This window comes from Salmo salar, chromosome ssa17, assembly GCF_905237065.1.
Source record: "Salmo salar chromosome ssa17, Ssal_v3.1, whole genome shotgun sequence".
NCBI classification, from domain to species: Eukaryota; Metazoa; Chordata; class Actinopteri; order Salmoniformes; family Salmonidae; genus Salmo; species Salmo salar.
Genome location: NC_059458.1, coordinates 83,850,648 through 83,865,647, shown reverse-complemented (window position 1 = coordinate 83,865,647; position 15,000 = coordinate 83,850,648). Strand labels below are relative to the sequence as shown.

General features: G+C 45.7%; 1 protein-coding gene across 1 annotated transcript in view; it reads left to right on the top strand.

The window, feature by feature from the left end:
- The window catches only part of LOC106599296 (ELKS/Rab6-interacting/CAST family member 1), a 678,087-nt gene that overhangs the window by 278,097 nt on the left and 384,990 nt on the right, over nucleotides 1-15,000 (top strand). The window contains 2 exon segments of the mRNA XM_045700260.1: nucleotides 491-631; nucleotides 7,578-7,771. Coding sequence (XP_045556216.1) covers nucleotides 491-631; nucleotides 7,578-7,771 — 335 coding nt within the window.

Genomic DNA, 15,000 nt, shown 5'->3' with positions numbered 1-15,000 from the left:
AACCCTGCCATGTTCCCATGTCACCCTACTGAATGATGGGTTATGGAACGATGGGAAAGACATTTGGGGCCTTCCTGTTACCCTGACAGGATGGGCTTATTGTCTGTGACAGTGAGCGATAGGACAGAAGAGAGGTGTGTGTGTGTGTGTGTGTGTGTGTGTGTGTGTGTGTGTGTGTGTGTGTGTGTGTGTGTGTGTGTGTGTGTGTGTGTGTGTGTGTGTGTGTGTGTGTGGTTGCCATGACAGGTTCCTAGCCCATCAAGTTAGCATTGATTTGTGCTTTATTGAACATTAACTTTGTATTCCACTCACTCCTCAGAGAATGTAAATGGAAGCTTGAATAACACTTTGTCCTTTGAATTACTTTTGACTTTTTTTTCTCTCTCCGTCTTTGTTTGTCCCCCCCCCCTCTCCCCCATCCCTCCCTCCCCTCTCCCCCCTCCCTCCCTCTCTCCCTCCCTCCCCGCTCCCCCCCCTCCCTCCCTCCCAGACCAACCTGTTAGACCTTAAGGAGCATGCGTCGTCGCTGGCCTCCTCCGGTCTGAAGAAGGACTCTAGGCTGAAGAGTCTGGAGATGTCTCTGGAGCAGAGGAAAGAGGAGTGCATCAAGATGGAGAACCAGCTCAAGAAGGTCATCTTTTTTCTCATCTTTAATAAAACCACCTACTGTATCACTGCACTCTGGTCAGTTCTTACTAGTCTTACTCCCCAGCCCTGTGGCAGTCAATGACATGGGCCTTCCACTGAACTGAGGTCAGTTCTTACTAGTCTTACTCCCCAGCCCTGTTGCAGTCAATGACATAGGCCTTCAACTGAACTGAGGTCAGTTCTTACTAGTGATCTTCCACTGAGATCAGTTATTAACCCTACACCATGACTCTACCCCATTCAACTTCACTCACAGGTCTCAGACTGCTTTCAGGTCAGTTCTTAGCCTTGTCCCAGTCAACTCTATAGCCGTCCCACAGCATTAGGATCAGTATAATGTCTCTCAGTAGACCTGTCCAATCAGTTAGCCTGCCTGGTATGTGATGTCGAGTCAAGCAGTCAGATCTTAGATGGACACTCCAACCTGCCCCATTCAACTGCACAGCCTTCAAACTGCTCTCAGACCAGCTCTTAGCTATGGCCCCAGTCCTTTACTAGACCTGTCCAGTGTGTGATCCAGCGTTGTGATGTCTAGTGGAGTAGACAGCCACTGACAGATCCCCTACTCATCCTGCCAGTGGAATGACATGTCAATCATGCTGTAATGTGTGTGTGTGGTGTCTGTGATCAGACTCCTGACTCTCCCTGCTATCCTTCAAGTGTCACTGTTGATTCACTTTGATCTCCTCCTGTTTCTCATGTCATTGTGTCTTCCTTTCCATTTCCTCCCTCCTCTCCTCTTCTCCTTCTCTCCTTCTCTCCTCTTATCCTCTCCCCTCCCCTCCTCTCCTCCTCTCCTCTTCTCCTTCTCTCCTTCTCTCCTTCTCTCCTCTTATCCTCTCCCCTCTCCTCCTCTCCTCCTCTCTCCTCTTCTCCTCTTCTCCTCTTCTCCTCTCCCCCCTCTCCTCCTCTCCTCTTCTCCCCCTCTCCTCTTCTCCTCTCCTCCTCTCCTCCTCTCTTCCTGTTCTCCTCTCCTTTCTTTAATCATTCCTTTCTTACTGTATCTCCATCATCGTTTTCTCTCTGGCTTGTCTCTCTCTCTCTCTTTCTCTCTGGCTTGTCTCTCTCTCTCTCTCTCTCTCTGTTAATCTCTCTTACTCTTTCTCTCCCTCCCTCTGTTCCTCTCTCTGACTCTCTCTCTCTCACACTGTTCTTCTCTCTCTCTCTCTCTCTCTCTCTCTCTCTCTCTCTCTCTCTCTCTCTCTCTCTTTCTCTGACTCTCTCTCACTTTCTCCCTCTTTCCCCCCTCTCTCTGTTCCTCTCTCTGACTCTCTCTCACACTGTTCTTCTCTCTCTCTATCTCTCTCTGTCTGTCTCTCTTCCCCCCTCTCTCTGTTCCTCTCTCTATCTCTCTCTCTGTCTCTCTTCCCCCCCTCTCTCTGTTCCTCTCTCTATCTCTCTCTCTGTCTCTCTTCCCCCCCTCTCTCTGTTCCTCTCTCTATCTCTCTCTCTGTCTCTCTTCCCCCCCTCTCTCTGTTCCTCTCTCTATCTCTCTCTTTGTCTCTCTTCCCCCCCTCTCTCTGTTCCTCTCTCTATCTCTCTCTCTGTCTCTCTTCCCCCCCTCTCGCTCCTTCCCACTCTTTTCCTCCCTAAAGCAGTCTCATCTCTGGTCAGATCATCCCTCCAGTCCTGTAAGTGCACCGTGGTGTGAAATGCCTCTACAGCAATGTGTGACCAGCAAAGCATTCACTGTCTGTGTGTGTGTGTGTGTGTGTGTGTGTGTGTGTGTGTGTGTGTGTGTGTGTGTGTGTGTGTGTGTGTGTGTGTGTGTGTGTGTGTGTGTGTGTGTGTGTGTGTGTGTGTATGCATTCTGTGCACACTCGTCAGTGATTGATTGAGGGTGTGTGTATGTGTTTGTTTGCGTGCACAAGTTCCCGATCATATCCATTGATTTAGCTAGCTTGGCTTCTATCCCCAGTGCACCAGCTGCAGTGCCATCATAATGTCTGATGGGTATGGCTGATTCTCCCTCGCTGGTTTAGATGTGGGTCACTGGCTTGACGACGCGGTGGGAATGCCAGCTGTGTTCATGTTCTGAAGGCCTTTGTGTGTGGGACTGTACCTGAGTTGTTCTGTGTTTAACAGTCAGCTGTATCCAGGGCTTCTATAGTGGTCAGTACACTACTGTGTCCCTTCACCTCAGATGACATTGAGGGCACTACAGCTGCCCCAGTGTTTGATCACTGACCAAGAAGTCTCTAGAAACACAACTCACACATCTCTCCTTCACGCCTTCTTACCTCTCTGTCTTGTCATCCTCCTCTCTCTCTCTCTCTCTCTCTCTCTCTCTCTCTCTCTCTCTCTCTCTCTCTCTCTGTCTCTCTCTCTCTCTCTCTCTCTCTCTCTCTCTCTCTCGTCTCTCTCTCTCTCTCTCTCTCTCTCTCTCTCTCTGTCTCTCATCACCTCTCTCTCTCTCTCTCTCTCTCTCTCTCTCTCTCTCTGTCTCTCTCTCTCTCTCTCTCTCTCTCTCTCTCTCTCTCACCATCTCTCTCTCCGTCTCTCTGTCTCTCTCTCTCCGTCTTTCTCTCTCTCCATCTCTCTCTCTCCGTCTCTCTGTCTCTCTCTCTGTCTCTCTCCATCTCTCTCTCTCCATGTCTCTCTGCCAAGAGCAATGAAAGCGCTGGCTGGCTGGGAGTGTGTGTGTGTGTGTGTGTGTGTTCACACAGGCCTGCGTATAAAACCAGGGTGTTTGTGACAGGTTGTTGACAGCCTTTACAGACGTTTTCACAGATTGGACGAGACATTGCCGCCGCGACCTGACAGTGTGTGTGTGTGTCTGGTATGAGTGTGTCTGGTGTGTGTGACCAGACAGACGTGTGAGGAGGTGTCAGGAAGCACTCTGGGAATTCTCTGGATGGGAAAGCTTGTTTTAGCTTGTGTGTGTGTGTGTGTGTGTGTGTGTGTGTGTGTGTGTGTGTGTGTGTGTGTGTGTGTGTGTGTGTGTGTGTGTGTGTGTGTGTGTGTGTGTGTGTGTGTGTGTGTGTGTGTGTGTGTGTGTGTGTGTGTGTGTGTGTGTGTGTGTGTTGCTGGAGTCTCTGGTGTGGAGCGTCACAGCACAGAGCACAGCCTGTGGGAGAGAGGAGACAGGGTCTCACACACACACACACACACACACACACACCCAAGAGCAACAGGTCCACTACAGGGCTGAGAAACCTCCACACTAGTAAAGACCTTTTCCATAGTTCAGTCTCTGTTTCCTGTCCCATGTAGAGGTCTGAGTTCTGACTGTTCCTCACTGACACGGCCTGGTTTACAGTCCCCACTGGGACTAATAGTGTCCCCATTCAGACACCGTAGTCATCACCTCATCCCCTCCAGTGTCTGTATAGACCTGGTAGATACCACTATAGTCATCACCTCATCCCCTCCAGTGTCTGTATAGACCTGGTAGATACCACTATAGTCATCACCTCATCCCCTCCAGTGTCTGTATAGACCTGGTAGATACCACTAGTTTCTAGTGTCCTCGACTAATAGTTGTGTTAGTTAATGGTTGTTATTTTAATGTTTATGTATTTTACCACAGCTGTCTCTTTGTTTATGTTTACTCATTAGGTGACACGCATGCTGGTACACACACACACACACACAACCACACACACACACACACTGGCTCGTCTCTCAGTCCTCCCCCGCAGGCAACATGGTGCTGCCGGTTTCCGTGGAAACCTGTCCAGCCCTGTCATTGGTCCAACCCTGTCATTGGTCCAGCCCCAACCCTAGACATCTAAACATCGTATTAAAGGTTTTAAATGTTATATCTAATAACATCCAGAGACTGGTCAGGCTGTATGGATAACATTCAGAGACTGGTCAGGCTGTATGGATAACATTCAGAGACTGGTCAGGCTGTATAGATAACATTCAGAGACTGGTCAGGCTGTATAGATAACATTCAGAGACTGGTCAGGCTGTATAGATAACATTCAGAGACTGGTCAGGGTGTATGGATAACATTCAGAGACTGGTCAGGCTGTATAGATAACATTCAGAGACTGGTCAGGCTGTATAGATAACATTCAGAGACTGGTCAGGCTGTATGGATAACATTCAGAGACTGGTCAGGGTGTATGGATAACATTCAGAGACTGGTCAGGCTGTATGGATAACATTCAGAGACTGGTCAGGCTGTATGGATAACATTCAGAGACTGGTCAGGCTGTATAGATAACATTCAGAGACTGGTCAGGCTGTATGGATAACATTCAGAGACTGGTCAGGCTGTATAGATAACATTCAGAGACTGGTCAGGCTGTATGGATAACATTCAGAGACTGGTCAGGCTGTATAGATAACATTCAGAGACTGGTCAGGCTGTATGGATAACATTCAGAGACTGGTCAGGCTGTATAGATAACATTCAGAGACTGGTCAGGCTGTATGGATAACATTCAGAGACTGGTCAGGCTGTATAGATAACATTCAGAGACTGGTCAGGCTGTATAGATAACATTCAGAGACTGGTCAGGCTGTATGGATAACATTCAGAGACTGGTCAGGCTGTATAGATAACATTCAGAGACTGGTCAGGCTGTATAGATAACATTCAGAGACTGGTCAGGCTGTATGGATAACATTCAGAGACTGGTCAGGGTGTATGGATAACATTCAGAGACTGGTCAGGCTGTATGGATAACATTCAGAGACTGGTCAGGCTGTATGGATAACTATTCAGACTGACCTGACTGGTCTACCAGACTGTACAGCTCCTGACTGATCTCCCAGACTGACCTCCCGACTGATCTACCAGACTGACCTGACTGATCCACGCCTGATCCCAGACTGCAGAGACCTGACTGATCTACCAGACCGGCTGACTGATCTACCAGACTGACCTGACTGATCTACCAGACTGACCTGACTGATCTACCAGACTGACCTGACTGATCTACCAGACTGACCTGACTGATCTCCCAGACTGACCTGACTGATCTCCATCTCCCAGACTGACCTGACTGATCTACCAGACTGACCTGACTGATCTACCAGACTGACCTGACTGATCTCCCAGACTGACCTGACTGATCTTCCAGACTGACCTGACTGATCTACCAGACTGACCTGACTGATCTACCAGACTGACCTGACTGATCTACCAGACTGACCTGACTGATCTGTGGTGTAGCTGTGTTCCCAGCTCCATATCTAAGAGGCTGTGTAACTGTCTCTCTCTCCTCTCACCCCTCCATGCCCTTGTCTGCAGTAGTCATAGCAACACTACCACTTTTATTCTAGACATTACTGTGGTCTGATTCACCCTGTCCTCCAGACTGACTCCGTTCACTGTGAGGGGAAATTGACTTAATGATTTCACATTAGACTGACCAGTTAAGTTGAAACTAAAGCCTGTAGTGTCTAAACTTAGTTCCCTGCTCAGGGCCAGTAGACATTAATGGGACTTGAATAAATGGGATTTATGTGGAGTACACACACACACACACACACACACACACACACACACACACACACACACACACACACACACACACACACAGACACACACACACACACACACACACACACACACACACACACACACACACACACACACACACACACACACACACACACACACACACACACACACACACACACACACACACACACACACACACACACACACACACACACACACATTAGAGACCTTAGTCATTTTCCCCAGTCCTTTTCTCTTCAGCGCGTGTCCCAGCCCTGATGTCACAGGGTTAGCTAAGGTTGTGGCAGCATGTGGAACACACTCCACAGTGGGGGTGCTGGGACTGTCACTACGTCCCCTAGCCAGCCTCTTGGTCTGGGACTGGACACCACAGACAGCTAACCCTGAGGGCCCAAGACATGGGACATTACCCAGCCCAAGTCAGCTTAGCCAGCCACTTCTCTGTCCCCTAGACAGCCCCCTAACCAGCCCCCTACACCCAGCCTCTTCCTCTCCTACTGGGCCTTGACGTCACAGACAGCTAACCTCTGGGGAAGTCAGGGGGAGGGTAGCCTTGTTCTCACCCCACACCCCTCTATTCCCCCTCTATTCCCCCATATACCCCCTTATACACCCCTCTATTCCCCCTCTATATCCCCTCTATTCCCCCTCTATATCCCCTCTATTCTCCCTCTATATCCCCTCTATTCTCCCTCTATACCCCCTCTATTCCCCCTCTATTCCCTCATCCCCCCTCCCATGGTTAGAGCAGGTGCCTGGGTGTCGTGTGTGTCCCTCCGTTCACCCCCCCCCCCCCCCCCAGCCCCAGCATGGGTTTGGGCGTGGCCTGCATGGAACTGAAATTAAGAGAAGAAAGAGAAACATACATAAAGTTGGAGGCGTGGCCATCCCTGTCCTCAGGTCAGTGTTGGAGGCGTGGCCATCCCTGTCCTCAGGTCAGTGTTGGAGGCGTGGCCATCCCTGTCCTCAGGTCAGTGTTGGAGGCGTGGCCCTCCCTGTCCTCAGGTCAGTGTTGGAGGTGTGGCCCTGCTTCCAAATAACACAGAGGAAGGAGGTAGGACAGGTCTGAGAACAGCTGTATAGGGCTCAGGGCCAGAGGGAGGCAGGACAGACTTGAGAACAGCTGTATAGGGCTCAGGGCCAGAGGGGGGCAGGACAGACTTGAGAACAGCTGTATAGGGCTCAGGGCCAGAGGGGGGCAGGACAGACTTGAGAACAGCTGTATAGGGCTCAGGCCTCAGGGCCAGAGGGGGGCAGGACAGACTTGAGAACAGCTGTATAGGGCTCAGGGCCAGAGGGGGGCAGGACAGACTTGAGAACAGCTGTATAGGGCTCAGGGCCAGAGGGGGGCAGGACAGACTTGAGAACAGCTGTATAGGGCTCAAGCCTCAGGGCCAAATCCAAACTCGTGTGATGTCGCACTACCAGTGACCATGCGCTGTTATCGTGACCTCTAACCACTGACCTCTGACCCCTGCCCTCTGTCCAGGCCCAGAATGCCATGCTGGAGGCCCAGGCCAACACGGAGCTGTCAGAACGCATCGTTACTCTGGAACAGGAGGTGACTCGGCACAGAGAGGATTCTGGGAAGGCCCAGGTAGAGGTGGACCGGTTGCTGGAGATCCTCAGAGAGATGGAGAACGAGAAGAACGACAAGGACAAGAAAATCAATGAACTGGAGAAGTAAGACTGTCTGCTCTCTACAATAATATATAACCCCTGTCCTCTGTCTGTTCTCTATAATAATATATAACCCCTGTCCTGTCTGTTCTCTACAATAATATATAACCCCTGTCCTGTCTGTTCTCTACAATAATATATAACCCCTGTCCTGTCTGTTCTCTACAATAATATATAACCCCTGTCCTGTCTGTTCTCTACAATAATATATAACCCCTGTCCTGTCTGTTCTCTACAATAATATATAACCCCTGTCCTGTCTGTTCTCTACAATAATATATAACCCCTGTCCTGTCTGTTCTCTACAATAATATATAACCCCTGTCCTGTCTGTTCTCTACAATAATATATAACCCCTGTCCTGTCTGTTCTCTACAATAATATATAACCCCTGTCCTGTCTGTTCTCTACAATAATATATAACCCCTGTCCTGTCTGTTCTCTACAATAATATATAACCCCTGTCCTGTCTGTTCTCTACAATAATATATAACCACTGTCCTGTCTGTTCTCTACAATAATATATAACCCCTGTCCTGTCTGTTCTCTACAATAATATATAACCCCTGTCCTGTCTGTTCTCTACAATAATATATAACCCCTGTCCTGTCTGTTCTCTACAATAATATATAACCCCTGTCCTGTCTGTTCTCTACAATAATATATAACCCCTGTCCTGTCTGTTCTCTACAATAATATATAACCCCTGTCCTGTCTGTTCTCTACAATAATATATAACCCCTGTCCTGTCTGTTCTCTACAATAATATATAACCCCTGTCCTGTCTGTTCTCTACAATAATATATAACCCCTGTCCTGTCTGTTCTCTACAATAATATATAACCCCTGTCCTGTCTGTTCTCTACAATAATATATAACCCCTGTCCTGTCTGTTCTCTACAATAATATATAACCCCTGTCCTGTCTGTTCTCTACAATAATATATAACCCCTGTCCTGTCTGTTCTCTACAATAATATATAACCCCTGTCCTGTCTGTTCTCTACAATAATATATAACCCCTGTCCTGTCTGTTCTCTACAATAATATATAACCCCTGTCCTGTCTGTTCTCTACAATAATATATAACCCCTGTCCTGTCTGTTCTCTACAATAATATATAACCCCTGTCCTGTCTGTTCTCTACAATAATATATAACCCCTGTCCTGTCTGTTCTCTACAATAATATATAACCCCTGTCCTGTCTGTTCTCTACAATAATATATAACCCCTGTCCTCGTCTGTTCTCTACAATAATATATAACCCCTGTCCTGTCTGTTCTCTACAATAATATATAACCCCTGTCCTGTCTGTTCTCTACAATAATATATAACCCCTGTCCTGTCTGTTCTCTACAATAATATATAACCCCTGTCCTGTCTGTTCTCTACAATAATATATAACCCCTGTCCTGTCTGTTCTCTACAATAATATATAACCCTGTCCTGTCTGTTCTCTACAATAATATACAACCCCTGTCCTGTCTGTTCTCTACAATAATATATAACCCCTGTCCTGTCTGTTCTCTACAATAATATATAACCCCTGTCCTGTCTGTTCTCTACAATAATATATAACCCCTGTCCTGTCTGTTCTCTACAATAATGTATAACCCCTGTCCTGTCTGTTCTCTACAATAATATATAACCCCTGTCCTGTCTGTTCTCACAATAATATATAACCCCTGTCCTGTCTGTTTCTCTACAATAATATATAACCCCTGTCCTGTCTGTTCTCTACAATAATATATAACCCCTGTCCTGTCTGTTCTCTACAATAATATATAACCCCTGTCCTGTCTGTTCTCTACAACAATATATAACCCCTGTCCTGTCTGTTCTCTACAATAATATATAACCCCCTGTCCCTGTCTGTTCTCTACAATAATATATAACCCTGTCCTGTCTGTTCTCTACAATAATATATAACCCCCTGTCCTGTCTGTTTCTCTACAATAATATATAACCCCTGTCCTGTCTGTTCTCTACAATAATATATAACCCCTGTCCTGTCTGTTCTCTACAATAATATATAACCCCCTGTCCTGTCTGTTCTCTACAATAATATATAACCCCTGTCCTGTCTGTTTCTCTGCAATAATATATAACCCCTGTCCTGTCTGTTCTCTACAATAATATATAACCCCTGTCCTGTCTGTTCTCTACAATAATATATAACCCCTGTCCTGTCTGTTCTCTACAATAATATATAACCCCTGTCCTGTCTGTTCTCTACAATAATATATAACCCCTGTCCTGTCTGTTCTCTACAATAATATATAACCCCTGTCCTGTCTGTTCTCTACAATAATATATAACCCCCTGTCCTGTCTGTTCTCTACAATAATATATAACCCCTGTCCTGTCTGTTCTCTACAATAATATATAACCCCTGTCCTGTCTGTTCTCTACAATAATATATAACCCCTGTCCTGTCTGTTCTCTAGCAATAATATATAACCCCTGTCCTGTCTGTTCTCTACAATAATATATAACCCCTGTCCTGTCTGTTCTCTACAATAATATATAACCCCTGTCCTGTCTGTTCTCTACAATAATATATAACCCCTGTCCTGTCTGTTCTCTACATTAATATATAACCCCTGTCCTGTCTGTTCTCTGCAATAATATATAACCCCCTGTCCTGTCTGTTTCTCTACAATAATATATAACCCCTGTCCTGTCTGTTCTCTACAATAATATATAACCCCTGTCCTGTCTGTTCTCTACAATAATATATAACCCCCTGTCCTGTCTGTTTGCTCTACAATAATATATAACCCCTGTCCTGTCTGTTCTCTACAATAATATATAACCCCTGTCCTCTGTCTGTTCTCTACAATAATATATAACCCCTGTCCTGTCTGTTCTCTACAATAATATATAACCCCTGTCCTGTCTGTTCTCTACAATAATATATAACCCCTGTCCTGTCTGTTCTCTACAATAATATATAACCCCTGTCCTGTCTGTTCTCTACAATAATATATAACCCCTGTCCTGTCTGTTCTCTACAATAATATATAACCCCTGTCCTGTCTGTTTCTCTTCACAATAATATATAACCCCTGTCCTGTCTGTTCTCTACAATAATATATAACCCCTGTCCTGTCTGTTCTCTACAATAATATATAACCCCTGTCCTCGTCTGTTTCTCTACAATAATATATAACCCCTGTCCTGTCTGTTCTCTACAATAATATATAACCCCCTGTCCTGTCTGTTCTCTACAATAATATATAACCCCTGTCCTCTGTCTGTTTTCTCTACAATAATATATAACCCCTGTCCTGTCTGTTTCTCTACAATAATATATAACCCCTGTCCTGTCTGTTCTCTACAATAATATATAACCCCTGTCCTGTCTGTTCTCTACAATAATATATAACCCCCTGTCCTGTCTGTTCTCTACAATAATATATAACCCCTGTCCTGTCTGTTCTCTACAATAATATATAACCCCTGTCCTGTCTGTTCTCTACAATAATATATAACCCCTGTCCTGTCTGTTCTCTACAATAATATATAACCCCTGTCCTGTCTGTTTCTCTACAATAATATATAACCCCTGTCCTGTCTGTTTCTCTACAATAATATATAACCCCTGTCCTGTCTGTTCTCTACAATAATATATAACCCCTGTCCTGTCTGTTCTCTACAATAATATATAACCCCTGTCCTGTCTGTTCTCTGCAATAATATATAACCCCTGTCCTGTCTGTTCTCTACAATAATATATAACCCCTGTCCTGTCTGTTCTCTACAATAATATATAACCCCTGTCCTGTCTGTTCTCTACAATAATATATAACCCCTGTCCTGTCTGTTCTCTACAATAATATATAACCCCTGTCCTGTCTGTTCTCTACAATAATATATAACCCCTGTCCTGTCTGTTCTCTACAATAATATATAACCCCTGTCCTGTCTGTTCTCTACAATAATATATAACCCCCTGTCCTGTCTGTTCTCTACAATAATATATAACCCCTGTCCTGTCTGTTCTCTACAATAATATATAACCCCTGTCCTGTCTGTTTCTCTACAATAATATATAACCCCTGTCCTGTCTGTTCTCTACAATAATATATAACCCCTGTCCTGTCTGTTCTCTACAATAATATATAACCCCTGTCCTGTCTGTTCTCTACAATAATATATAACCCCTGTCCTGTCTGTTCTCTACAATAATATATAACCCCTGTCCTGTCTGTTCTCTCTACAATAATATATAACCCCTGTCCTGTCTGTTCTCTACAATAATATATAACCCCTGTCCTGTCTGTTCTCTACAATAATATATAACCCCTGTCCTGTCTGTTCTCTACAATAATATATAACCCCTGTCCTGTCTGTTCTCTACAATAATATATAACCCCTGTCCTGTCTGTTCTCTACAATAATATATAACCCCTGTCCTTGTCTGTTCTCTACAATAATATATAACCCCTGTCCTGTCTGTTCTCTACAATAATATATAACCCCTGTCCTGTCTGTTCTCTACAATAATATATAACCCCTGTCCTGTCTGTTCTCTACAATAATATATAACCCCTGTCCTGTCTGTTCTCTACAATAATATATAACCCCTGTCCTGTCTGTTCTCTACAATAATATATAACCCCTGTCCTGTCTGTTCTCTACAATAATATATAACCCCTGTCCTGTCTGTTCTCTACAATAATATATAACCCCTGTCCTGTCTGTTCTCTACAATAATATATAACCCCTGTCCTGTCTGTTCTCTACAATAATATATAACCCCTGTCCTGTCTGTTCTCTACAATAATATACAACCCCTGTCCTGTCTGTTCTCTACAATAATATATAACCCCTGTCCTGTCTGTTCTCTACAATAATATATAACCCCTGTCCTGTCTGTTCTCTACAATAATATATAACCCCTGTCCTGTCTGTCTCCTTGTGTTCCAGTATCTATGTATGTTCATCTCTTGTGTTCTTTGTAATCTCTTACGGTAGCTCCATCTCAGTCCTACACCCCCATGCTTTCTGTCTTGTTTTAACTACTGGCAGTACTGTAGACGTGTGTCCTCATGCTACAGTGCTCTTTGTGAATGCACTGTGTGTGTATGTGTGTGTTAAGTGTGTGTGTTAAGTGTGTGTTTGTGTGTGTGTGTACGTGTCTGTGTACAAATATGTCTGTATCCGCCTGGCTCTCAGACAGCCGTCCCTGCCGGCCCCCTCCCACTCCCACCTGCGGCGTTCCCATGAGCCTCAGCAGGTGTCGACCTCTGTGACCCCTGGCCCTCAGCCAATAGGAGGGCTAGTTTGGGACTACCTGGGCTAGTGAGTGGTGATGTCACAATCACTCCAGCATTATCAATCACCTAAACACTCCCTTATACTACATTATAAACTGGGTGGTTCGAGCCCTGAATGCCGATTGGCTGACAGCCGTGGTATGTCAGACCGTATACCACAGGTATGACAACATTTGTATTTTTACTGCTCTAATTACGTTGGTAACCAGTTTATAATAGCAATAAGGCACCTCGGGGGTTTGTGGTATATGGCCAATATACCACAGCTAAGGGCTGTGTCCAGGCTCTCCGCGTTGTGTCGTGCATAAGAACAGCCCTTAGCCGTGGTATAATGGCCATATAGCACACCTCCTCGTGCCTCATTGCTTCATTTTAGCACCATGCACAGTAAGGGTTTACTCTAAGGGTTTAGTCTAAGGGTTTACTCTAAGGGTTTAGTCTAAGGGTTTAGTCTAAGGGTTTAGTCTAAGGGTTTACTCTAAGGGATTAGTCTAAGGGTTTACTCTAAGGGTTTACTCTAAGGGTTTACTCTAAGGGTTTAGTCTAAGGGTTTACTCTAAGGGTTTACTCTAAGGGTTTACTCTAAGGGTTTAGTCTAAGGGTTTAGTCTAAGGGTTTAGTCTAAGGGTTTACTCTAAGGGTTTACTCTAAGGGTTTACTCTAAGGGTTTAGTCTAAGGGTTTACTCTAAGGGTTTACTCTAAGGGTTTAGTCTAAGGGTTTACTCTAAGGGTTTACTCTAAGGGTTTACTCTAAGGGTTTAGTCTAAGGGTTTACTCTAAGGGTTTACTCTAAGGGTTTAGTCTAAGGGTTTACTCTAAGGGTTTACTCTAAGGGTTTACTCCAAGGGATTAGTCTAAGGGTTTAGTCTAAGGGTTTACTCTAAGGGTTTACTCTAAGGGTTTAGTCTAAGGGTTTACTCTAAGGGATTAGTCTAAGGGTTTAGTCTAAGGGTTTACTCTTGGCCCCTGAAGCCAGAGTAGCCAACCCCTCACACGTTCACTACACCTCCTACTCTGCTCCATTGTTCTAGTGCCTTGACCATGCTTTTCCCCTGGTGGTAAAGTGAGTTACACTTTATGTTGTGTACGGTGGCCTGTAGGGATCATGTTGTCTGTGGAGTGTAGATGTGGGTGGAACCCCTGGTACTCTTATCAATGTGTATCAGCACCTCTTTATTCAACACAGCTCTCACACAGCCTCCACCCCACTTAGCATGCAGGAGAGGCTGACTATTCAACACAGCTCTCACACAGCCTCCACCCCACTTAGCATGCAGGAGAGGCTGACTATTCAACACAGCTCTCACACAGCCTCCACCCCACTTAGCATGCAGGAGAGGCTGACTATTCAACACAGCTCTCACACAGCCTCCACCCCACTTAGCATGCAGGAGAGGCTGACTATTCAACACAGCCCTCACGCAGCCTCCACCCCACTTAGCATGCAGGAGAGGCTGACTATTCAACACAGCTCTCACGCAGCCTCCACCCCACTTAGCATGCAGAGAGGCTGACTATTCACCCACCAGCCTCCACCCCACTTAGCATGCAGGAGAGGCTGCTTCACACAGCTCTCACACAGCCTCCACCCCACTTAGCATGCAGGAGAGGCTGACTATTCAACACAGCCCTCACGCAGCCTCCACCCCACTTAGCATGCAGGAGAGGCTGACTATTCAACACAGCCCTCACACAGCCTCCACCCCACTTAGCATGCAGGAGAGGCTGACTATTCAACACAGCCCTCACGCAGCCTCCACCCCACTTAGCATGCAGGAGAGGCTGACTGACAAGGGCACAGTTGTTGTGTCTGTCTGTTTGCATGTCTGTTTCATTTCCTAGTCTGAGTGTGTGTCTGTATATACAACTGTCTGAGTGTGTTTTAGTCCACGTGGACTAATTGGTGATAATTAATTGTAGGCTACTTTAGGATTTCTTCCATCTCCGTC